General features: G+C 42.0%; 1 protein-coding gene across 1 annotated transcript in view; it reads right to left on the bottom strand.

Annotated features, from left to right (window-relative positions):
- Positions 1 to 26,691, bottom strand: part of NELL2 (neural EGFL like 2) — a gene marked incomplete at its 5' end in the record, with an annotated part of 258,597 nt that overhangs the window by 43,302 nt on the left and 188,604 nt on the right. Inside the window, 2 exons of the mRNA XM_019543949.1 lie at positions 18,397 to 18,492; positions 22,972 to 23,094. Coding sequence (XP_019399494.1) covers positions 18,397 to 18,492; positions 22,972 to 23,094 — 219 coding nt within the window. The remainder of the gene's footprint in view (positions 1 to 18,396; positions 18,493 to 22,971; positions 23,095 to 26,691) is intronic.

The raw sequence follows: 26,691 nt of genomic DNA, 5'->3' as shown, positions 1-26,691 counted from the left end.
CTGTGGAAGCTGCACACAGCAAGTTACACCAGGTGGAGTAGTGGAGGCTGGGACCAGCAACTTCGCTGGCCCCAGCAGCCTTAACTGGGGTCCTGGGTGCTGGAGAAGTTTGCAGCTGTGGTGCTCTTGCAGCTGGGAGGCTGGCTAGCAACTAGAGTGTGGCTCTGGCTGGCCAAGCTCTGGTTTTGGGCAGCGTGCGCTGCCACCATGTCTGCCGCCCTGCTTTTTCTCCTGAGGTCAAAAAACCCCCCTGCACTACAAGGTAGCAGTACAGGGAACGTTTGCATGTGCGCCCACATACCGCACTGCTACACTCGTCTGGACACAGCCATGCTGCTTTTGGAAGCAGTTTAATTATAGCCAATGTATTTCATGGGTTTTCTTTGTATGTGAATGTAAGATGAGAGGCTTTTTTCCCCATGCTAGTTGAAGGAAAAAACCTGGTCTTGTATTCCAGTAAATACAATGAAAAAGTATGAATATTATCTGAAATATTCTTTTCTGCTTCAATTCAGTTCATGTTGTGGATGGGTAAAACTAAGTTCAGTCAACATTTATTTTTGAAGTAGTGACAGACATGTCTACAAGACAAAATGAACTCTTTAAAATGTCTTAAAACTTTCGTGGTTTTTTTCCCCTTCTGCTTTTAAAAGGGAATCTAGGATGGCAGCTGCAGCCAAGTTTACTGAAACCATTTTGAAAATGCTTAATTATCTTCAAAGAAAGCTTGCAAGAATAATTATAATTAAGGAGAGAATTTTGAAGCAAAATCAAACTTTCAAAACTTCTAAAGCCACCAGCTGTTTGGTTTCTTCTCACTGGGGACGTCTACATGAGACACTAAATGAGCAGGAGCCTAATAATACTATGCAGAACGTATCACAGTAGAAACAGTGCTAATAGACCACTGCGCAGTATTATTTGACTACTGCACAGTAGTGTCAATAAAAAGCTGTGCACTGGTGCTACTGTGCAGTAATGCTGGTTATGGCACATTGATTTAGTACTTGGCTACACAAGTACTAAACTTAACGCACTGAAATTACTGCACATTGATGAACGTGCAGATGCACCCACTGACTGCAACACAGTTACTAAGATTAGTTATTCTAAATAATGCAACCAATCAGAAACAAACAGATTAATAAAAGTACAGCTTATCCAGTTGCTTATTTTACAGCTGATTAGCCTGAAAGACTTGACTTTTTCTGCACTGTTATTACTCATTTTGGAATAGATTAATCTGTAATTTAAAAATCTTAACTATAAAGATTTTTTGTCTAGCAAATTAATGATTTATTTGTTTATAGAAATTCCATATGGGATAATATGATGAAAACAACAGCTCATCCTTTGCCAATGGTATTAAGCATTGTTCAATAGAAAGAGTATGGGAGCATAATTCAGGAGTGCTATTCTTGCATTTCTGCCATTAAATAATCTCACATGATTCTTGATGCTCACTTAATTTGTCTTTGTCTTATTCCTCACATCTACAATTTGGGGACAACAATGCTTGCCATACTTCATAGTTTGTAAAATGAATTAAGATTTGTGGCTGAAAAATCATTGGGGGTAATATTAAGATCTGTAGGCGACACGTGACTTATCTGCATTTCTCTTGGCTTTCCAGATTTACAGTACCTGAAGACTGATGAACCCATTTGGCTTATCTATAGTAATTATTATGGTGAAGAATTCATAGAAATTATGTAGTCATATGTTATTTAACTGCATATCTTTTACGTTGCACAGAGACAAGATCACTGAGTTCAGAACACTGAGGCTTCATTATGCTACCTGCTACTAGATTGTCTTAAGCACGGGCACTGCACTATAAGAGATGGGGAATATATTTTTTATTAATATGCAGTAGGATGACTGTATTGCTGCTGCATGGTAGAGTAACACATACATCCATAAACTTTGAAAGAAGCAGAAAGGCAATATGTTCTGCAATTGAAACTGTCATCAACAGCAGCTTTACTGCCTTACAAATTACAGCTAACTATTTTTAACCAGATCAGGGTTGGTTGACATGGTAAATGGGGGTCCACAGAAAAAAAGACCATACATCATAGTTTTGTGTTTTTAGTAGGTTTCCTTATATTTCGTGGGTTCATAGACCACCCTACAACATTCTTTTATGGGGCCCTTTTCTTTTTCGTCTGAATTTAACTAAACCATATCAAATCTGGAAATTGTATGGGCCATTCTGCTCAGCACCAAATTAGATTTTGTATTTCAGTTTGCATACTGACATTCACAATGGTCAGAGTAATTTAAAGTGAAGGATTTTATGGACCACACTACTGTATTCTGCTGGCGTTTTTTAAGAACAATTGTGGAGTCGTAATTGAACGTAGCACGGGCAAACATAAATCACTTTAGTTCAAGTTATTTCAAGACAGTCCACCCTAAACAGAACATTCTGCACACTGAATTTCATTGTGCTATTTATATACATTTTACACGTGTATTTTATACATGGAATTTCAGCATTATCTTCTTACTGCACGTATCTGTATTTCTCTTGCCTCTTTTACTGCTTGGTACTTTGCGTCCTCGCAAAAAAATCTCATTCTTCAGCAGTTAGAACTTTCCTCAACAATTTGTGATTGATTTTACACACACACGCACACTTCCTGTTAGTTAGTAAATGTGAAGGCAAGTGTAAATCTAATAGACAATTGGCTCTACTTTTGCAGGCAGGTAATTAGCTGAAGTTTGATAACACTGTGCACTACAATGACAATTCATCCAACACATATTCATTGTCTGCTAAATTTAATCTGCAATGAGGGATCTGCAGCATTACTTTTCCCTCGAGACTACAATTCTCTCCAGTGCTTATCAGACTACAAGCATCAAATACCACAGATTCTTAGGCCAGTTTATTAATCGAATTCTGAAGACCCCTTCTAAATTCAAAGTGCCTCCTTCTCCATGAAACTCATTTGGGGGCCCTTGGAGACAGTGAAGGGAAATTCTGCATATTGAGTCTCCTGTTCTTTTCCCTTTGTGTAACCCAGGTGGTAAGCAGCTGGTACCCCCTCTTCAACTGAAGGGATGTCAGCGGATGCGTGTATGCTGTGGGAGCGTGACAGCCTAGCTGCAGGCCAGCTCACCTCCTTTCCCTACAGAGCACAGCAGGGACCAGGGACACCCAGTGATACTTAACTATTTATAGGTTTAAGTATACAATATTATATAAAACTTCTAAACATACACTTATATACATATATATACATATGCTATTTACAAATGTAGGTTTACAAAAGACAATAACTATTGTTAACCATGAACTCAGGCACAGGCCTCGGTCCCCTGTGAACTTCCAGTTAACATGCAGCCCCTGCCCTCAACAGGGCCCTCCAGGCAGCAAGTGTGGGGACACTCAATGATAAAACACAGGTTAGACAGCAAATCAACAAAGGAAAATCTGGCAGCGATGAACAATAACAGAACTTGCAGTGATATTACATCAAATGGGATGGTCAGGAAAACAGATCTTACGATGACAGGCTGAGAGCCATGGGACTCTTTAGCCTGGAAAAGCACAGGCTCAGGGGTGATCTGATGGCCACCTATAAGTTTATCGGGGTGACAACCAGGTTCTGGGGGAACGTTTGTTCACCAGAGCGCCCCAAGGGATGACGAGGTCGAACGGTCACAAACTCCTGCAAGACCGTTTCAGGCAGGACATAAGGAAGAATTTCTTTACTGTCCGAGCCCCCAAGGTCTGGAACAGTCTGCCAGCGGAGGTGGTTCAAGCACCTACATTGAACACCTTCAAGAGCAAATTGGATGCTTATCTTGCTGGGATCCTATGACCCCAGCTGACTTCCTGCCCTTTGGGCAGGGGGCTGGACTCGATCTCCCGAGGTCCCTTCCAGCCCTAATGTCTATGAAATCTATGAAATGGATACCAATACATAATGCTAACCGATACAATAAATTCAGGTATAGAGTCAGGGCTGAGCTAGCAGACCCTACTAGCAGGATAAATAGAGCAGCTTACAATCCTCTCACAAGGCAACATTAAAGATGCAAGTTTACAATGAAAATCCCAACAAAACGAGGAACCAGAACACAACAATGGCACAGCAGCTGTGCCCAAAGAAGAAGTGGTACCAGGGCAAGGAACCCACTACCTTAAAGGAACACCATCACCCTCTCCTAGGTCACAGCTAGGAGAGGCCCCATAATCACGGACACCACCCTTAACAAACAGGTAGAGCTCTAGGTTTCTCTTTACTCCCACTGGAAGTCATTCCCCCTCCATGTCAGGGACTTCCCTTTGATCACCCGAATGGGGGAGAGCCCCATCTCCCCTGTGGAAATCCCCTTCCCGGGTAACTCATGACTCCCAGCAGCTTTGGAGGGTTAGGCTCATCTCTATCTGTGGGCTGGATGTAGTGCGTCCTCCTTCACTGGAGTGGTCAACCTGCCCGGCTGCCGCTCACTGAAGGAAGGCCCAAGTGGCTTCATGCAGCCACTGAGCCCTGTCAGCTCTCTCTCTCTGCCCCATGCACCGAAGGGGTGCCTGCCTCGTGCAGGGATGGGGACCCATATTGCCTCATGCAGCCATGGTGTACTGTCAGCTCTGCTCAGCTCTCTCTGCCCCATGCACTGCCCTATGCACCAATCTGTACACCGAGGGCTCCTGCCTTGTGAAGGGTTGGGGAGCCATGCTGCCTCATGCAGCCCACAGCGATCCCTTCAGCTCTACAGCCCTGTGCACCAATCCATGCACTGAGTCCTCCTCCTTTGTATAGGGCTGGGGAGCCACCAAGGTCCAGTCTGCTCCTAGACCCTCCCTGCACCAATCTGTGCACTGATGCCATAGCTCACTCCCCACTCAGCTGAGTGGTGCTTCCTGCTCAGTGGAAGCATCTTCTAGGGACTTCTAGAGCAACTGCTCCACTCCGCTGGTCAGCTCCACCAGCTCGTCCACAGCCCTCTTCGTCGTCCCCCATTGAACCTGCCTGTGCGCTGGCCACACAGGCTTTTATTCCCTCTGGATGCTCCACCCCCAGATTGGAAACAAACCAATAAGAAAGTCTGAGGGGTTAGTTCCCCCCTTAGGTCCTCTTGTTTACCTCACCCCTAGGTCAGGGCTGGGCAAGCCTTCCTCCTGCCTTCTTCTGATTGCTGGGGAAGGGAAATGTCCCAACCAATCAGCCTGACCCATCTGGCTCAAGCCATCAAGCCAGACTGCTACTGGACAGCATGCCACATCTGGAAGTGATTTTAAGAATTTGAACATCTTGCCAGGGGCAGGGCTTAGTTTCTTGTCAATATACCCACTGAGTAAGCAGGCTCCAAGTTTCCTACCTGAGTTAGGCATCCTCAGAGAGCAGGATGCCTCAAGAATAAGCCTACTCCTATTTAATTTCTCCCACATTGAATTTTTCAGTTTTCCCACCCACAAAAAAGTATGAATTGCTGGTTTTTTTTATCCTGATTTAGGATGAATTATTCCACCCCAACCCAAATCTGAGATTCTGTTGTTGTTGAAGAGGCACACCTTTTTTACAGCTACTGTATTCAGACTTTATGCAGCCACTGTTTTCCACATCACTGTGAGTGTGTCTAGTCCCTCGCCTCCACCAAGTAAAAACAAACTCCTACACAGGCTTATAGAGAAACACATACTGGAGGGAGTTAGAGCCTGAGTTCTAGCCATTCTGTACAACATCTTAAAAGTGTTGGTTCCCTTTTCTCTATAGAGAGGAAGGAAGTCTCTATCTGGTTTGCTCCCAACAGTCTGTGTAAGTGAAAAAGAGGAAGCGTTTTCTGAGTACCTACTTTAGGATTTATTCTTAAAAGCTCAGTCTTCTTTAGGATGTGGTCTACAAAATGCTATGCAGAATAATTTTGCAGACAAATGCAGGATGTCTTTTGTGGTGGCATTTAAATGGCTTAGAAAAATGCATCACACTAGAGATCCCTGTGGCATAAAATATCCATTGAAATTGACCCTAGTTTGACTTTTATTAAATCTTGATATATTTCTTACTTGATGAAGGGTGCAAACATTAATGGTAACGGGTTTTATCTTTATGCATGCAGAACTGGGTGTCTATTCATCTTGAATACTAATATACTGGAGGGAAAGAAGGTGATTTATGGGAGTAAAGCTCTGAAAATTTTGCACTGAATGTTATGGCTCCTTTAGCCAGGCTCCAGCTTAATAAGATTCCTGCTCACCTGAGCCCTGCTTTACAGGAATATATTAAAGCACTTGGTTGTACGCAGCAATACACTTTTGTGGTCTTTGTTTTTTTTACTGTTTCTCAGAAATAACAACATGTTATTAATAGTGGGAATGGAATGTTATGGGAATGTAGCTGTGATGGTCCATAAAATGTGCGAAGCAAGGATTTTTTTGTGATATATTTTGTTTGACCTAGTATACAGGTGAAAAGAGGTTTCACAAGCTTTTGCCCTTGAGACCTGTGGGAGGGCAATGTGTGCCCAAAAGCTTGCCAAACCTCTCAACCACACAGGTGGTCCAATAAAAAGAAATTTAAAAAACCCATCTCTCACACAAAATTATATTGACAAAAATTGATAGCTATTTTCTTTATCCACAGTAATACACATAAGCATTTCTTAGGATAATGCTCGTTGAAATTATTAATAAATATTTCTTAAAGAATAAACAATTTGGAGAAACAGAAGAATTGTTCTTAAAAATTATAAACCAGATTCTTATATTGCATAACGTGGAAATATGCTACTGACTTCAGTAGAGCCACATCTATGTACATCAGCTAAATATCTGGCCAAATTTTTCAAAGCATGGGATGCAGAATAGTAAAATTACTTTTACCAGAGTTGACAAGGAACAAAACAAAAGAAGTAACATATTTGATTGTATTTAGCAAAATAGAAAAACTAATAACTGAATGTTTCTGAAAAGACTGGTGGCATTAGCGGGTTTTAATTTTTGCAAGAGTCTGATAAACAGAACAAAGAAACTTAATTTTAAAGAAAATAAAGGTTGACAGTCTATGACATGAATCTTGCACTGAGTAGCAGAGACCAGAATTTAAAATAAATCACACCAGCAAAAATATGCACAATACTTAATATAAATCTTTCAGTAACACACTTAGCGTGAGTGCAAGTGTTCAAATGTAGAAATTGAGTAGTTTAATTTAAGCAGCTGCAAACTCTACTGGTAGAACACTGTGCAAACATCTGGAGGGCAGCAATGTACTATGCAGGCACTCAGCCAGGTGAGGCCCAGAGTACGCATCCCAATACGCTTTGCAGGCTCCCCAGTCTGTCTGGAGATACATGACAGTACCCAAGGGTACAGGTCAGGGCATATTTGTTGTCTACCACAGGGGGCTATTCCTCCCTACCCTTCATACCACTCCCAGTTGTCAGGCTTTCAGAGCAACCCCAAGTGGGTGGTGCTATCATTTCAAGTCTGTCAATTTCCCCTCCAGCAGCCTGCAGTGGATCACTACCTCTCTGGCACCAGCCAACAGACCTAGTTCCAGTGCAGACCAGATGAGTCTGGTTGGGGTCCGGTGCTCGTGCACTAGGTACTGGTGGGTTGAGGGTGGATACTGGCAGGTTGGGGTTGTGTGCTCATGGGCTGGGTGCTGCCATGGGGAAGACAGTAGGGAGTTGGAATCTCTGTTTAGGTATGGGGGAGGGGGAACAAGATCTGGCAGCCACAATGAGGTTTTTGCCCATAGTGCTGCTATGGCTGTCTGTCCTAGCTATTACTGGTCTCTGCTACAGCAGTGGGGCTTTGCCTGTGGTGCAGCTGGAACTGCAACACATGAAGCCCCACAACGGCCAGAGTTGGGGTGGTTCTGATAGAGTCTAGCTCATCCATATAAATGTGCTCCACTCCTACTGGGGACCTGTCAGTGCTCTTTGGGTGGGTGGAAGGGTCTGGTGGAAGTTTGGCGGATCTGGATTCCTGCCCCCTGCTCTACCCAAACAGCACTGACAGGCCCTTGCTGAGAATGAAGTCCACTGACATGGACTAGCTGTTCAGGTAGGTTCCAGGTGGGGTGAGTCAGGGGGTTCTGGCAGGGGCAGGCCAGTCCACGGTGGTGTGGGGGAGTGGATCTAGTTCAGGGTATAGCATAGGGTCTGGAGTCCATTAGGTGAATGGATAAAGGGGCTCCGGGAATAGTAGAGGTGTTTTCTGCAAAGTCCAAGTCCATAGCAAGGGTTAGTTAGGGATCTCAAGGACCTGGGCTAGAACTGAGGTCTCCAGGGGGTGAGCCAGGGGATTTGGAGAATAGTGCAGGGTCTGGGGGTGCTGGTGCATTACTTTCCCTTTACCTGCTCAGGGTTAGGGATTTAACAGCTGCAGTTCTGGGGCTGTTAAAAAGGGGCCGGGCTTTTCCAGTCCTGCGGCTGACAGGGAGGGGTTTAGTCTGTGATTTGGCTGAAACAATGAAGCCCAGCTGAGTTACAGACCGTGTCCCTGAAGGGAAGGGGATAAAGCAAGTCACTCTGGGATGCTGGAAAGCAACATGGAGGCTTCTACTGGAGAAGTGAAAAATTTTTTGTCTCTCTGGTAAAAATTCTACCAGGGGCATTTACTAGGTTGTTGGATGAGGTAGAAGTTTCTATCAGACCCAACCATTTTGGTCCAATAGAAACTGTTTGAACACTTGTACAGTTAGGGTTTATTCCGTTGAAACTGTGATTCTACTAGTAGAAGTACTGTAGAAGCCATTCTCTCTAGTCACTCCTCAGCTCTGGAATTCCCTTCCTTGCATGTACCCTTCAGGGCTGGTGCCCCATCCAAGAGCTACTGGGAGTTCACATCCTTGCTGGACCTCAGTGGGAATTGAAAAAGCAATAATGTGCTATCCCTCCTTACATTCTCTACTTCACCAGGAGCCATTAAAGCAAAAAAGCATCCTAGCTCCCAGTAACTAGGCAATACATATTTTACATGCCAAAAATCCCACTTAATTGGCCACATGCCCACAAGAGATAATTGTAGGATGGTTAGGGCATGATAGACATTAGCTTCTGATAGATAAAGAAACTAAGATAATTCTTAAAACAATCTATTCAGATTAAAGGTAGCCAACCTAGAGATTCAGACTCAAGCATCCATTATTTTTAAAGCTGTTTTTTTGAACTGGGGTAAGTCAAAGAAGACGACACTGCCTGGAACACCTTCCCAACTAGAGAGAAAGTCTGCAAGCCTTGCCATAGCCTCAGGCTCCCGTGTTTTAACGCAAGAAAGGCATGTTAATATTTCTGCCACACTTGAAGGATGTAAAGATTCAGCTTTCTGAAATTTTCCTGGTGAAAGCTTACTGCAAATAAGACAAAAATTCACTTCCTTCATTTTTATAAATTCTAATTTGACCATAGCCCTATGGTATATGTTGAAAATTACTACTCAAAGTCTTCATCAAACTCATACCAAATTAAAAAAACCAAAAACACACCCTTTAGTTTGAATCCTCAGCTGGTGTAAAGTGGTATACCCCATCATTTGGTTATTTGCACTTAGCCTTTCTACATGCCCTACAGACATATTCAATACCTTTTATATCCAGCAATAAGAACACTACATGAGGTCATCATCCAAAAATTAATTTGGTGATTTCAGCCTATCCCTAACAAATGATTCTACATGACATAAACAATCTCACCATTTGTAATGACTTGTATACCTTGCAACTACCAAGAGAGGTAGTCTTAGAATAGCCCAGTTATTTAGAGTCTAATCAATATATTGGCAGAACTCAGAAGGGAAACTTCTTGCATAGTAGCTTCCCATTAAAAACTACTGAAGTCATCAAAAACATTTACACAAACTTTTTTTTTTTTAAAGTGCACAGTCATTCTTGAAGTACAGTAGAGCAAAGGATCAAGTACAAGCAAACACCCAGAACTGTTAAAAAATTGTTATAGGTACAAAATATAATTATTTTAAGTCTTCCATTAGCTCTGATAGAAGACTAAAAACTTGATGGTGTGGTACTGCCCAGAAGTGTACACATAATTGTATACTGTTTTTTCTATGGTACTTTAAAATAACTTTTCAAAATGGATTTTCATATTCAGTAATATTATGTAAATTCACTGAGTAGGTTTGTTATTTGCATATACCATGACAACTCAAAAGGATGTTATCCTGGTCCATGAAGCTAGTAATCCATCTCATTTGGCACTGTTGCTTTTTACAGAGCATGTTGTATGAGTTTTCTGATGGCTGCTGAGTCCTATGCACAAGTGACAGTCCCATCCACAGGTAGGGCACACCCATGCACTAGCAATGCTCTGAATCTGTGCAGCAGATCCTTCCTCCTCTGACACTGGTCATTACAAAACTGGATCCAGCCTGCCTCAGTGCCTCGCTCCATTTGCAAGCTGACTCTACGAACCAGAGCAGCATTCTGCACTCCCTTCCCAAACATCCATAGAGATTCCAAAGGATACTAAGTCATCTTTTTAAGCATCCCAAAATCTATGCAGTGGTCTGCCTCTCTTTTCTAGATCCTTCATAAGCTTCAGAGTACAGCACATGCTTCAGGATGTGATCCAGCATTCACTTGGCAAGACCAAGCAACTTGACTCTTTTCTCACTAATCAACGGTCTCATGAATGACATATCAACATGATTTAACACTTTCACATTTATCACCCTGTCTTGCCATCTTATTTGAAGAATTTTATGCAGGCATCTGATATGAGAGCTGTTTAATTTTGATGTTTGGCGTAGGTCATACATGTTTCTGAGCCATATAGAAGAGCGGATAAAACACATCTCAAAAATACAGATATTCATTTTAGCTGACAGTTTGTTATTGTTCCAGGCTCTGTCTTGGAAAAGACCAAAGTTCCTGGCTGCTTTGCTGATTCTACTATAGCGAGCTCAGCATCAAGATCTATATTGCTGGTAACAGTAGAGCCAAGGTAGAAAAATCAGTCAACAACTTCCAGATGAATATTATATCTAGGGTGATATCTGGAACTGATTCTGAAGAGCCTTGGTGCATGATAACAGTCTTCTTCAAACTTATTGCTAGCCCACAGATTTTGCATGAGTCAGAGAACTGCCACAAAAGCTGTATCATCTGCAAACAGGTTCCTTATGACGATTTCCTTTACTTTTGTTTTAGCTCTAAACTTTACAATGTTTGAAAGTTTGCAATGAACAGTCCTTCACCATGTCTAGCGTAGACATATACATCCTCTCAAACATCACGGAATGTGTGTTGAAACAGGAATGAGACAAATATTAAACAATGTGGGAGTCAATATACAGCCCTACTTCACCCTGTTGTTGATTTTGAACAAGTCAGACTCTTGGTTTTCATACATTACAGTTGCTTTCATTCCATCATGTGAGGATTTCACAAGGTCTAGCAGTAGGGCTGTGCAAAGCTTCGGGTGCTGATTCAATTCAGAGGAAATTTGGCCTGATTCAGTAGCTGGATCTCTGAATCCAAATGAAATCAGGAGACCAGTAAAAAGGTCTGAATCAATTCAAAGCTCTCTGAATCGATCTGGAAAACATTCAGAGAGCTACAGAGATTTGGGCAGTCCCTGTTCGCAGGGAGCTTGACCCAGATTCCGTGCAGGTAAGGGGGGGGGGGCAGAAGGAGGGGGGAGTAGACCATGGAGGGACCCCAGCCAAGCCCCCTCCCTGCCTGCTCCCCCAGCTCCCCCTGAGCACTCCCGACCCCCGCCCACTCTTCCAGCCTCCCTCATGGCTGCCCTGCCCAGCCCCAGCTCCCAGTTCTTTAAAAAAAGGGGAAAAAAGCCCGCACTCACCAGCTCCTGGGCAATCCCCACTAAACTGATTCTTCAAGCTTATTGCTAGCTTGAAGAGATATTGCCATGAGCTCTCATCCCCTATCTGCTCTCCCAGCTCCATTGGTAGCTGCCCCACCTGGCCCTAGCTCCTGGCTCTTTAAAAAATAAAAATAAAAGCCCTGCATTCACCAGCTGCGGCAGCAGCTGCTGGGGCTTCTGGGGGGATCATGGCATAGCCCCCCATGCAGCATGGCACAGAGGAAGGCAGCAGGGATCACCTTTGGCATGATCTCTAGCCTGCATGTTTCAGGCAGGGGCACACCACAGGCAATGGATTGCTGCTCTGCCCCAGCTCTTTGCAACGGTGACTGCATGGTCCTGAGCTAGGGCAGCGCCATGATCCTCTGCCTCCACACCCCTACCCAGATCATGCAGGCTGCAGCTCTGCCCTGGCCCTGGATGAAGCTGCCCCCGCTGCAAGATGCCAGCAGCTCCAGAGCAGCCCCCTGTCCTCCAAGCATAGCTGGGCCTGGTCTGCATGGCAACCCCAGCCTTGTGCTATCACAGCGCAGCTGCGGCTGAGGTGTCCATGGAAACTGGTCTCAGCCATGTGGGCAGGGGTTGCTTTGAAACTGAGTCCACTGCAGGCCAGATCTGGCCCATGGGCTGGACTTTGCCCACCCCTGCCCTAAAGGATCTGGGTTCTGCACTCCTAAAGGAACCATCTTCTCCATTATTTTCTATTGTGATTCCTAAGGTGAACCCAGAACAATCTCATGCATTCTCCATCTGTGCACCAACTTTATTTAGCAAAAACATGACAGAAGCCATTCTTGCTAGTCACTCCGCAGCTCTGGTATTTCCTTCCCTGTGTGATCCATCACAGCCTGAGCCTGCTCATCTTCCAGAAATGCTGTGAGACATTTTTATTTTGGTGGAGTTAAGTTTTGGGCACTGTCTGGTGAGTTTGTTCTGTTATGCATTATTTATTTTAATATTTTTTGTCTTTATAATTTATTTATGTTTTACTGTAAGCTGCCCTGAACTTCTTTTGGGGGATGACAGCATATAAATCTAATACCTACATTAATAAATAAAATTTTATTTTGGTATTTTTAATTTGGTGATTTTTGGTAATTTTAAAAATTAATGTAAAGCAAAAGGACATTGAATTTCCACTAAAGTGGTACAACTTTCTTTTTTGTTTAGGCAAAGCTTCTACTGGCTGAAGTTAGAGCTCTGGCAATGGACTAAGGTTAGAAAATGAACTAGAAATGCTTATGTAATGTTAAAAGTTAAATTTAAACTAATTTATTTAAGAAATATGGATTCAAACTGAAATAGTTGATTGACATTTAAATTTCAAATACAGTATTATTTTATTTGCTTGCATAAACTGTTGATTCACTTAGAACCAGAGGCCAAGATCTTCACAAGTGACTAGAGATCTCTGGAACTCACGCTGGAAGTGGGCGGTGCAGTGGCTTCCTTAATCTTGGAGTTTCCCCTGTATGCCCCCCCACTATTGATTGGCCAAGAGGCCCTATCACCTGCTGCCCATACCTGATGTTTTTCAACCTCATAGCAACTGCAGCTGTGGTTTTCACCTCCCAGCCATCAAGCAGTGAACGACGGGGCCCTCTACCAATCAGACGGGGGAGCGCATGGGAGAAAGTCCAGAATTAAAGAAGCCTCTGAACCACGTGCTTCCAGTATAAATTCTGGAGATCCCTACAAATGACCAATGAGTTCATGTGCCTGATTTGAGACACTTTTCAGGGGCCTCACTGACCCTTGAAAAGTTAAGCTGTTAGATGATGTGTCAAATCAGGAATCGCAATTTGCTAAACCTTTCAAAATCTTATCTTAATATGCAGACTTAGCAGTGAACTGAAATCAGTAGGGTAGAAGGGCACTCACAAGGTCACTTAGTCCAAACTTGTACCTTCTGATGTGAAAGCAGGGGCACAACAAGCGTGGCTAGTAAAATACATTTCTTTTTGAAAAATTTCCAAGGCAAACTGTTTGTTTTTTTTAATTGTTAGAGTTCTAAATGTGATACTTAAAAAGTCCATTGCAAGGTTCTAATAAATTTAGCATCTAGAATCTTTAAAGGGTATGCTACCAGTAATTCCAATTCTTTCAGAGTCCAATGCTACACAGGCTTCAAGTACCATTTGTATCACTGTTTCCTAGATTTAGAACCTGTCTAGCCATGAACTGGCTGTGGTTGTTTTAACGGAACACCAGGGATCAAGGGATTAAATGAAAGCAATTCTCTTGTGATGCTAAAAGTGCTAAAATACTCCGCCAGGTTTAGCAATATCAGCAAAGTTAACAGGCTTTATAGTAGCTTTGACAATGAATTATATTCAGAGTACCAGTAAAACTATTTTCCTAACAACTCAGATTCTGAATTAAAGGATTTTCACAGGCTCCCCTTGGAATGGTAATAATCTGAATTCTTCTATTATCATGGTTAGTGCACCTGAACAAATTAATTTTAAGTTGCAGGAAAGAGCATCAGTCACACATGCTAAATAGTTAGCTTGTACCGAAACTAGTATGCAAGTCTACAGATCCAGTCTATAGCAATTACATCGGCAAGCCACTTATCTGAGTTGCATTTTAATCTTGTGAACAACAGATATTAAAAATAAATTTACAAAAATTAAAGACTAAGGGCCAAATGCAAATCATTCTAGTAGACACCTCCACTTAGATGTTACTATACTATAAATGGGTTGCCTCACCCATGAGTGAGATTCATATTAAGGTTCATACATCCATGATCCTTACAGTTGTCAACAGAAAAATCTAGATGTCCTCAAAGGGCTACCAAGATGGTCTATGCTAAGTATAGCACCACCTGGAGCATACCACTATTAACTGGCTGTCTGAACTCGTTTTTCCTTGACGATGACACACCTCTTATAAAAAACTGTAACTTAGGTCAATTCTGCCTTGAGCTTTTTAAATGTCTATATTTAGCCTAAGTGTCTGAGTCACAGCAACATATTAAGAATTTCCAATGCTTTGGAAAGAAGATGCCTAACACAGCATTCAGTTCAGTACAATGCACAGTTTACAGTGACTTTCACTCTCAAAAATGGCCAAGAGTGCTGGTGCCCACTCTTTTATGCAAAGGACTAGTGGTTCTAGAACTCAGCCCAAAAGTGGAAGACCAGAATTCTAGGACTTCTTCGGTCCTAGAATTGTAGTCTGGGTAGGGCACCCTCCATCCTTCTGCTGAAGTTGAGCCACTAGGAAGCTGAGAATGCAAGATGGAGACAGAAGGACAACAAGCAAAAGGAAGCCTGATTCTCCAAACCAGCGATATAGGTACTCCCTGGGAGGACTGAATCTTGGGCTCTGGTTCTTGCTTTCCGGTCTATTTCTAATTTGTCTGGGCTTTTTAAAAACCTAATGTACTCTCTAAACTAAAATACAGAGCTAGTCCTGGAAGCAGAAATCGAATTTCATCAGGATTCTGAAAAAAAACTGTTGAACAAATTTTGTGGTTTTGGAATTAACATTGTTCTAACAGAAGCTATTTTCAGAATATTTTGTGATCACTGTCATTACCAGGTTTCCCTAGCATGTCTTAATCCCCTGTTAGTGCACCTACAGAACTTGGTGTTTTTCTGTAAGTTTTTCGTGAACAAATGATACATTTGGCTTGTGCCATCTCCTCTTTTGAATATAAGAAATCATTTTACTTGAAACCAGAAAACAAATCAGGCTTTCCATCCCATGGCTCTCTTCAAGTCAATAAGAGGGGTTTAATCACAGATTTGACAAAGGAATTTTTGTAGGCGTTCCTTGTTAAGTGACTGGCAGGAAAACATTGACCTGAACCCTGGTGTGTGGGTGGACAGGAGCATTTAAGTGAATTCCTAAGCATATGCAAATGGTTGACAAATGTAAATTTCATTTTTTCTCAGAAACAGGTTCAGAAAAAACAATCCCCCCAAAACTCAATGGTTGTGATTGGAGGTGCTATTTAACCTGCAAGCTCCCCCAAGAGTATAGAAGAGTGAGAGAGAGAGCTCTTAGACATGTCCCTGCCTTTTTGTCTCTATACCATCATTCAATATAGACCAAACTGGTTAATGGCTGGAACATGATGCAAAAACTCCCTTACATACTCAACTTTTAGGGTAAGAGATCACAATAAGAACTGCTGATTATAGCTGAGGCTTTCATTTAATCTCTGGTTAATTGTTGTATGGTTTGGGGCTCAGGAGCAGCTGCTGGTTAATTTTTATCTGTCTGTATGCTTATCTTATGGCATATGTGTCTGGATCCTAAGACACAAACTTTAAAAAATGTGTGCATTATAAACTGAAATAAAGAAATATGAAGTATACATGTTCTTATCATTCCTCATACAAGCGCACAGCCAAAAAGCTGTGCCTTGGGAGGGATCAAAGCTCCTTGGGGGATACATTCAATACATAGAAAATGAAGCAGTAACAAACTTCCAATATAAATTATTTATTATATGGCTGCCCCAATCATTTCATACCAAGCAAACTAGAAGTTATGGTCTATATTCAGTGGGAATGTACCATTTTAAATTCAGATTGTCACTAGGTAAGGTAGATGGAATTACATTCATAACTCCATTTATGAAAGAGCAACAGCTTTCTCTTTCATAGCAAGAATTTTCTTTTTTTTGCTTGGAAAATATTCTGGTTGGAATATACCAACATAATGTTTTAAAAGTGACAAGTGAAATTAATTAGAATCCTGTCCAAGAACAAGAAAGGATACATCAAGAGCAAGTGAGCTAGCAAACAATGTATGCAGTAGCTTTTCTTGTGCACATGAATGCTCAAAGCAGGTAACCAGATCTCCTTTGACTTCTGACTGACCTCTAATATCATAGGTTATTTAATTTACTAGCAGTTGAGACTATCCATTTATGGATATGTGGAGTCACTAAACACTATGACACTCTTGTTAGATAATGATGGATTTTCTCCCTGCAAAAACAAATCTTCCCATACTGTATGACCGTGATAGAGGTTCCTATACCACTGGTTCTGGGCTTGAGGGGTATGGGCCATGCACAAGTGACAGGAGATATCAGATCGTAACTATCTTATGAAATTCAGGTTAAATATTTAGGGATATATAGGAAATGTAGGGCAGGATTTCCAAAAGCACTCTGCTCTCCAAACTCCTAGTGACTTCAAGGAGAGCAGTTAGGTCAATATTGAGTGCTTTGGAAAATCTCAGTCTTTGTGTTCCACTAACTGTGCACGTTCAGCATGTTTTTTTGCTAGCACTGAAGTGTTGTAAAGAATATATAGGAAAAAATATCACAAGCTCATGAATCACTGTTACACATCAAGCATTACCTAGACTAGTCATAGAGACTGCTGCAGTAGAAATATGAAACCATTACATCACAGAGAACTTGATATTCTGTAGCACATCATTCCCAGTTTTGAAAAGCAAATGAAATAATCAAACTATTTGAAAAATGCCATTTTGACATTTCTAGAGAAAAGTCAACAACCCAGATTCTGTTATTACACACAGTGCCCCTCCTGCACATACTGACAAAATGCATTCAAGCTACAGTGACACGGAATGAAAGCAAGCAAATTCTTCACCTCTCAAATGGACTAGAACATTTGCAGAATAAAATTTAGATCAGTCAGTGTTTGCATTTGGAAGATTTATTGAAGGCAATATAGTATGGCAACAATAGTCAATCATAAGTGGCAGACTGCCCTTTTATTAGGCATAGTGAGGCCAATCAATCTTAGAGAGCTCTCCCTTTTGCCTCCTGAGGCCATTTACCGTTAGAATCCATTATAAAAAAATCAACACACCAAAATTATTTATTTTAACTTTGAAAGATTATTTACAGGCAGTCAAGATATTCAGTAGAAGCAATAATAGCAAATTACATTGTTTGGTAAACCCCCTCACTGCTCTAACTGGTACAATCCCAAACCGTGAATGAAAGTTTTAAAAGAAGGTTTCATGGTAGTGCCATCCTGGGAGATGTCAAGAACAGAACAAAAGGGTTGTGAGAAAACATTAAAAGAATGGGAACACTGAAGCCCATCTTACATTAAGTAAAGAATGATGTGTTGACCAAAAAGTCCCAAAATAAAAATGAACAGGAATTTGGGTTACTGAACTAATGTCACAGGTTGACAAAGCTGAAGTAGTGAACAACAATCTGGGTTTAATATGTAGATTTCAAATGAGCTGTAGCCTGTTAGAGCTACCAAAATTCATTCAATATGGAAAAGTGAGTAAATAATAATGGTAATTATGAAATTTCAAAACCTAAGATAGTCATTCATGTCCTATGCTACAAGGCCAGTGAGCCACTAGCTAAGATCATAGGATTATAGAGAAGTAGAGCTGGAAGGGACCTCCAAGGCCATCTAATCCAACACGCTGCCTGAGGCAGGATCATCCCTATCCAAACCAAGAGTGTAGCAAGCATGTAAAAAAGTCATTGAGCTCACCTACTTCGTATCCAGGCACTTTCTAGCAGTAGCTGCCTCTTTTAGGATACAAACCTGAAAATTTGTTTTCTGCATAATTTACACTATCAATTTTATTAGGGTGATTTTATAATTAATTAAATTATATTCTTACCAGTTTCACAGCTGGGTCCAGTGAAGCCCTGTGGACAGGCACACACATTGGAAGCAATGCAGGCTCCTCCATTTCTACAACCATCTTTGCAAAATGCTGAAATAGTAAAAGCATAATGTATGCTTAGAATCAATTAGCTAAGAGCTAGATTATGCTCAGCAACTGTGCAGGTGTTCATACCCCTTATGTAGCAGCCAGACACAAATGCAATCCCTGCAACTTTGAGCGCAGACTAGAGGCAGTTCCTCCAAGGGATAAAAGTCACTCCAGAAAAGCAGAGAGAAGGGTAGGCTACTTCACTAGCCAGATATGGGACCAGATCACATTTATTCTCTCATCTGCGTTAGAAAGGTCCAAAATGGGTTGTCTCCCTGAGGACAAAACCATTCTTAAGACAGCACTACCTCATTATATAGGCCTATGCCTATCTGATACAAATGAGCGTCATATTAACAGGCTACTTGACTCTTTGTACTCTGGTGTTAAAGCCAAATGATAAAAAATTTATCATTCCTAAAAGGCTTTAAAACTTTTACCAATTATGACCTAAAGTCTGCACTGAAAGCAATTAAGCTGAGCTTCTTCAAGGGCACCATTTTCTAAACTAAGCTATCCACATACACATGCACACTAGAATTTCTCCATCCACCACTGAAATGCCACCAGCTATTATACAAATTAACTGCACACATCTCATCTACAATAGGACATGGACAATGCTGTATTCCACTGAAACTATGTCTCATTTCTGTTACAAATACTGGAATTCTGTCAGGACACAGGTTATCTAGGGGTTCTCAGAAAGTTACTGCTGATCATAACCTTGGGTTTGCAGATCTTCTGTAATATGGCTTCGTCATTAAAAGAAGACTTAAGTCTAGATCGGGACAGAAAAATATGGCCTGCAAGCTGGATCTGGGCCACCAGGCAACTTCATCCTGCCCATGGGTGCGCACAAATTAATTGTACCCTGCTCAGCCTGCATACCTCGCTCCCACCCTAATGCACAGGAGGACCCCAGCCCGGCCAGCATGCACAGCATCCAGGCAGGGCTACTGCTGCCCCTGTTGCAGCCACTGCTCAGCGTTCCCAGCCTACAGTGGCTCCTCCTCCTGCCTTCGCTGCAGTGCTCACTCTGGGTAGCAGGAAGGGAAGTGGCAGGAGGCGAGGGGGGTGGGGGAAATATCACTTGGCAGAAGTATGGAGCTGGTGGGAGCACAGAGCCTCGGGCCCACGCTCAGGGGGACTGCAGGAGCATGGAGGTCAGGTGGGTAGGGTGTGGGTATGAGTGTGTGGAGTGTGAGGGAGAGTGGGAGGTGTGCAAAGCCCCTAACTTCCCTCCCCCATGGCACACAGCCCCTGCCGGCGGTGGCAGCAGCAGGCCCCTAGGGTGTTTATAGTGTACAGATGCTGCTGCCCGGCAGTGCATGGCTCCAGCCAGTTCTGGGAGCTGCATGGGTGGCCCACCTTTTTCATGCCCGGCTTCCTGCAACTCACATGCAGCTTCCAGCATGTGTAACTTCCCACCACCAGGGAGAAGCCCCATGCGATGGAGCTGGCTGCCTTCCCCATTTCCTGCTGCATGTGTAACTTCCCTCCACCAGGGGAAGCCCCATGCGATGGAGCCAGCTGCCTTCCACATTTCCTGCTGCCATGTAAAGCTGCCTGGACTCCACTGGAAGTGAAAGGGAGCCCCACCCCCTGCTTCCCAGCAGAGTCTCAGGACCTGCATGTGCTGGCAGGGAGCAGGGAAGGCAGCCAACTCCATTGCGCAGGGCTCCCTCCTGGTGACGCGTGAGTACTGGAAGCTGCATATGAGTTGTGGAGAGCCCCGCATGATAGTGGCAGGCTGGTTTGGTGCCACTCCTTGCTGCCACGTGAAGATCCCAGAATTGACTGGAGCCGTGCACTGCTGGGTGGCAGCACCTGTGCAGGCCAAGAACACCCCAAGGGCCTGCTGCCTGCTGCTGCTGCTGGCAGCAGGGGTGTGCCCTATTGGGGGGCCTTTGGAGGGAGGTTCCTACACCCCACAAACCCCACACCCTGTCCCCACAATCCCCCTACATATATACATACCCTGCAACATACCCTAAACCCCCCAGAAACCCCACACCTCCCAATATACACTCCCCACTCCACAACCATACCTCACACACTTGCCCATGCACAATATACAAGAGTAAGACTTTGTTTTGAGCCATTATGCAATCATCTCTATATACACTATGCAAATACAACTAAATCATGACAAAAATATTTTTTGAAATAAAATAAAAATATGTTATATTAGATGTTTGGTTTTTAGTATATGATTTGTTTTTTTCTGGTTCCAAGATGGCAACCCCCCTCAAAAAAGGAGCATTTCTTGAGGAAAGGGGTGGGACTTCCAGTGGCAAAGGTCAAAGGTTAGGGGTGGAACTTCTGGTTGGTCCCAAGATGGTGACCAGGGGGCGGAGCACCTGTCAAGGGGCGGGCCTACCCTTGCAGCTTTCAACAGCTCACCAAAAGTCATTAAACAGCCCTCCAGCTGAAATAATTACCCACCCTTGGTCTAGATCCAGAAAGGAATTTGGGCTGTGATGTGTAGCTGTCAGATGCCAAGCTTCTAGAGTGAGATCCATGGTTCTGAGTTAGACACTTAAGCTTCCTGTACAATTCATGGAGGGGAGTTAGGTGCCTGAGAATGAAATGCACAACAGGGAATACATTTAACTGGGTATGACCTACACTGCCTAATTGGGAACGCTAAGGAGAAGGTTGTGTTTCCAATCCCATTCCAGTCATGGGCTCAGGTATCCAACTCCAGATTACAGAGAAGCAACTGTCAGATGAGGATTCCCAGCTCAGAAGCCTCTCCTAAAATTAGATGGGATGCCTACGGTATATCTTTCAAACAGGAGGAGTCGTCCTTTTCTTCTGAAATGTCCTATACAATCACTCAGGGTCTAGCCAAGTCACCCAGGAAATGGGACAGCTGGGTTCAATGTTCTCTGTAACCTGAAGGCATTCAAACCCATATTTCTCCTCTACCCACTAAGCTAGGGACTGCTCTGGAGCTGAAGCATTCTTTATGCTGTTTGCTGTCACTCATATGTTCATAAAATCTTATGCTCTGTATATATAATGTTATTTAATTAGTCTAACTTGTATATCTATCCTGCTTTCTGCCTGACCTCAGCCTAATGTGGCTAACTACGTCTCATTCTGTTACTTTGCAAACAAAAAAAATGTTAAAGATTCACTGGCCCAGAGAGAGGGGCAGCACGATTGCATAGCCAGTGATTACATGTATCCATTGTATCTAAAGTTTGTTTACTGTAAAATGACAAATGCCCCTGTAAGCAGGGATCAGAATCTAGACTTACTTTTCCTTGGGTGAAGGAGCCAATCACTGGGATACAGATTCACACCTCTTTTTCCTGGATCAATGAATCTTGAGTTCTTGTTTATAAAGTGACACAGGATTGAAAGGAAGTGTGGGGAAAATTCCCACCCCTAGAACAGCTGCGTACCAAGTGGTGAGGGCACTCTCCTTGGAGACCAGAGTTGCAGGTTTGAACCCTCTCAGGCTGTGGATGGCTTTGAACCAGTTTCTCTCTCCTTATGGGCACCTGAACATTGTACAGAAGGTGGATGGAACAACTACTACCACCTCCAACCATGTTTTTTAATTAAAACTGGCAGCCACTGCTGTGTTTTATATAGAGCTCATTCCTGTAAGTGGGTGTTAGAGAGATTCTGAACAAATCTACCAGACTGGGCCCCTCAGGCAACTTAGGTGGGAAAATGTCTAGTTTGAAGAACCTGACTGGGTTTAAACATGGACTAGCCACTGAACTACTCAGCCTTCTGGGCATGTGCAGGGAATTTTACAGAATTTCAGTACAAGGTTGAGCAGATATTTTTGAGGTAGAAAAATTCCACCCATGTTCCACTTCAGGCACTTAAGGTCTTTTTGGGGAACCAAGACTTAGTGCCCTAATAGTACTGAAATAGAGCTCTAGAAGTTTTAAAAACAGCTTCACTGCTCTGGAAAATGGAGCTTCTTTGTAAGACTCAAAATATAATTTTTAATAGTTGCCACTGTGTGACGCTGCCTCACAGTACAAGCAACCATAAGACCAACTTCTCCTGGGGAGTAAAGGTTTCATGTTTAACATTTACTACCATCTTTTTTTCACTTACAACAAAGTGATACAGCATGCCCAACATCCTGCAGTTCAATCTACAATTCATTCAAGTAAAATAGCAAGTGATTGATGGTGGATAAACTGCATTTGTTAATACATTTTCATAGCTGTAATATTGTTGGTACTGCAGTTATTTTGAATGGGTTACTCTGTAGTGTTTACTCAAAATTTTAGAGCAATCAATTTATAAATACTAAATTCACAAACCGCTTTGAACTTTTAAAAAAACAAAGTCAATGGAGATCAGTCCACACAGGTTGTAGAATCATGGCCTAGCATTCTATAGTGTCATCTTCAAGGCATACAGATTTGTAAGAACTATGATAAATTAAATGTCCACAAAATCTAAAACATGCAAGTTTCAACCGTGTTTCTGATAATTTACCTTTACATATAGTGCCATTTCCTGTATAACCAGGCTTGCAAACACAGTTGTGCCCACCCACAGTGTTGAAACAGAGTGCATTTTCATCACAGTTGTGCTGGTTTGTAATACATTCATCATGCTCTGAAAAGTAAAACAATAATGTATGTTATCAAATTTTGAAACTATAAAAACTTCAAATATAATTTCACTTTAATAAGCTTCAAACTCATTCATAGTTACTACAATGAAATGATAGAGTTTGTCTCTGAAAGATGATCAATGATAAAAATAACATTTTTCAATAACTAGAAAGAAGTATGATTAAACTGTGGACAGCATTCCAAAGTTTGCAACAGTAACTTGTAATTGTTTCACTAAGCTGAACAAATTCAGCTGTCCAACCATCTTTGCTGTAGGTACTTTCCAAAGGCGGTTGGATAACTTCAGGAAGTAGTGGGCCAACAGAACATAGCCTGGTCCAAGTCAAGCTAGCACTGCTGATGCAGTCTCTGACTCTTCTCCCTGTGACTGAATTGCTGCCAAAACATCACAACCCAGCTGAGCTCTGTATAATCCCACTGACACCACCACCACCACCAAATTGCCCCAGTGTCAAAATGTCACTGATATTCAGGTTTCTCAGGCAAAATTGCTTGGTGGGCCGGATGTGGACCATAGGTTGCCAAACCCTGCTATACTTAGTTGCGTTTTAGTTGCCTAAGAACTAAAAAGCATTTCAAAATGGCCCTGGACCAACAGCCACAAAAAACTCATTATGTGTCTAAATAAAGCACATATCTCCATTTCAGAATTTAGAGTCTCCATTCCAGCTCAAGTGCATGCTTAGAAAGCACAGAAACTCTACCTACAATCCTGCCAGCTGTTATAGATACAGAAACCAAAGCTAACACGCATCAACAACACTGTATTCAGTTCATAAAAAATGATGATGACACCATTCATCTTTTACCCAGTACTCTAATGCTTACAGAATTTGTAAATGGTTTAAGTACCAAGGTACTGAACCAAAGATGGCACCACCACTATCTACCATCTGTTGTGAATGCTCATCCTAAAAAGTCCAATACATAGCTATTTCAGAATTGGAACTAAGCATTGTGAACTGCAAGTGAATAAAGATACATAAGGAATAGCCTGAGAAGGGCAGGAATTCAAATGCACCTTTGTGGTCTGGCATTTCCCACTGGCTACCTCTTAAGGGATACTGGGCCTTCTGAATTATACCTTGGACACATCTACCTCTCGCTGTATAGAGCTCCAAAGCACGTAAATCAAAATTGCTCTTAAGCATCTCCAGAGTTACTCCACTGACACACAGAGATGCCAGGTACCTACCCAAGTCATTTTCAATTTCACTCCTGGACCAGGAACTCAAAAGTTGATGTGGTATCAGGTAAATGTAGGCACACAGAAAATTTTAATCCAGACCAAGGACATGGTTTTGATCTTTGCTCAGTAGACAAAAACAAACTAAGAACAAAGGTGCATCTTCCTTTCAGTGTTACACCAATGAGACTTTCATTTTATGTTTTCCTAATTTCTGGTGGGCCAGCATGAACTGGATGAACACCACAATTTTGGTTTACTACTCCAACTGATACAGACATTGGGTCAGATTTTTTTGTTTTGGGCAAAATAAAAACCAACACATTTTATATTGAGCTAACCTGAAACATTAAATTTTACCCAAAACAAAACGATCTATTCTCATTTTCTGGGTTATTAACTTTTTCAACAATATCCTTTGGCCCTTTTAAAATGTAAGTAAATTTGTAAACCAAAAATACATTTGAAATTAAGTCAAAAAGTTTCATTTAAAGAAACCTCAAAAATGCTGGCATCACTGAAGCAAAATATTTCATTTAGAAAATACCACAAAAATGTCATTCGGCATATTTCAGATCCTTCCCTCCACCTCTTTTCTTCCAATTCAACTTTAATTCATAAATAGCTTCAGTCTGTCCCCAAACTCCTCCTTTGCATCAAAATTAATATTCACCTAAAAAAATTCTCTACCTTTAATTGGAATACATGGGCTAAAGTGAAAGTGATGTTTCACTGTATTATATCATTGTTTCTGCTAATTTAGTCACTATTATAAAACATTTTTTTATCTGTAAACCATAAGGCAGCGGTGTCAAACTTGTTTGGTCCCCAGGCCAGATCCAAACTGGGGGTATCCACACAGGCCTCCTCCAGATGCAGGGCTCCATTGGCTGGATTTGGCCTTTAGACAATATGTTTGACACCCGTGCCTTAGGGTATGGATGGAATCTGCACTTGCACAAACTACAAAAGGAGAAGGGGACCTCCTGCTTTGTTATAGTGCTGCATGAGCCTGAAGCAATACAACTGTAGCCAAACTGCTCCACCTTTGACTCTGCTTCATCCAGGAATAAAAGTTAGGGTGATTTAGCTCACTTCATTGGCTCATGCACACTTAACAGCTTGTGTGTGGTCCTGAGCAGCTGCTTCCCCTTCTGAAGATGTTATAAATGTACCTTTCCCCATAACCTTCCTTACTCTGGCCAACTAAGTGGTCCAGAGGCCTCTGCATGGAGGCAGTCAGGAACTCCAAGCGTTCATTCTAAACTCAGACGGCATCTCTTTGATGGTGTTGGGCATGTCATTTCACTATACAGCTTCCACTGGGTAAATGAGAGCTAATGCTTATCTACCTCATGGGATGGCATAAGACTTAATGTTTGCAAAGCACTAAATATGTGATGATGATTACAGCTAGACACTAATTTACTGGACATAAATTACAAGAATAGATTATTTGCTATACGGCCTCTGATCTCCGATACAAGGCTGAAATTCTGCCTCTTATAATGACAAATATTTTTTGCTTCAGAGGAAGCCAAAGGCCCTATAATGCAACTAGCTAACTGTACAACACTGTGCACAAAGAGAAAAGCCTTATCTTTGTATAGCACCAGCCATGACAGATCCTGAGTAGGGCCATGTGATCAGAACAACCTTGGGCCCTGATCCTGCCATCTTTACTGAAGTCTCCTGCTAAGCTGAGTCTTTCACTGAATGCAATGAGTAAAGACTGAAGGACTCAAGCATGAAATTTAATTATCCTAATCTCAGCAAGAATAACTAAAAATGTTATTGTTCACAAAAAAAATCTGGTCCTTCTTAAAAGCCAAGTTACAGTATTTGACTTTGAACTTCTGTGGCAGTGAATTCCACAGGCTGAGTTCATGCTGGTTTGAAGCCATATTTATGTTAGATCAGTTCATTAGAATAAAGGCAAAAAAATCACAACTGCAAATTAAATATGAATGTCAACTGGAAGGTCAACTGTGAGGTAACCTTATCTCGTGTTTCCTCATGTTATTTGATTATAAGACAATTTCCCTCACATTTTATTTAATATAATCTAAAACAGAGAAGTAACCATGGAACTATTAAAAACGCATTTACTTGACAGTCCCAAATATCTTTCAGTACCAGTATAACAGTATCTTGGGTAGCAGGAAATATAGACGGCAGTACTTTTTTATTACTGGAAGGATGCAAAACTTAGTACAATATAATGAAACTATCATTCAAACCAAGGAGAGTGCCCATCTGCCCCATTACTTGCAGGTTCTGCAGTGATAACAAGGGATTCCAGTTTTCTCTGTTAAAAAAAATCCAAAATTCTCTGATTATAAACACCACAATCTGTATTTTTTCCTGATTAATATGAAATGCCATTATATA

Source organism: Crocodylus porosus, unplaced genomic scaffold (genome assembly GCF_001723895.1).
Source record: "Crocodylus porosus isolate Cpor-Errol unplaced genomic scaffold, CroPor_comp1, whole genome shotgun sequence".
Lineage (NCBI taxonomy): Eukaryota > Metazoa > Chordata > Crocodylia > Crocodylidae > Crocodylus > Crocodylus porosus.
This window is presented reverse-complemented; position numbering and strand designations above follow the sequence as displayed.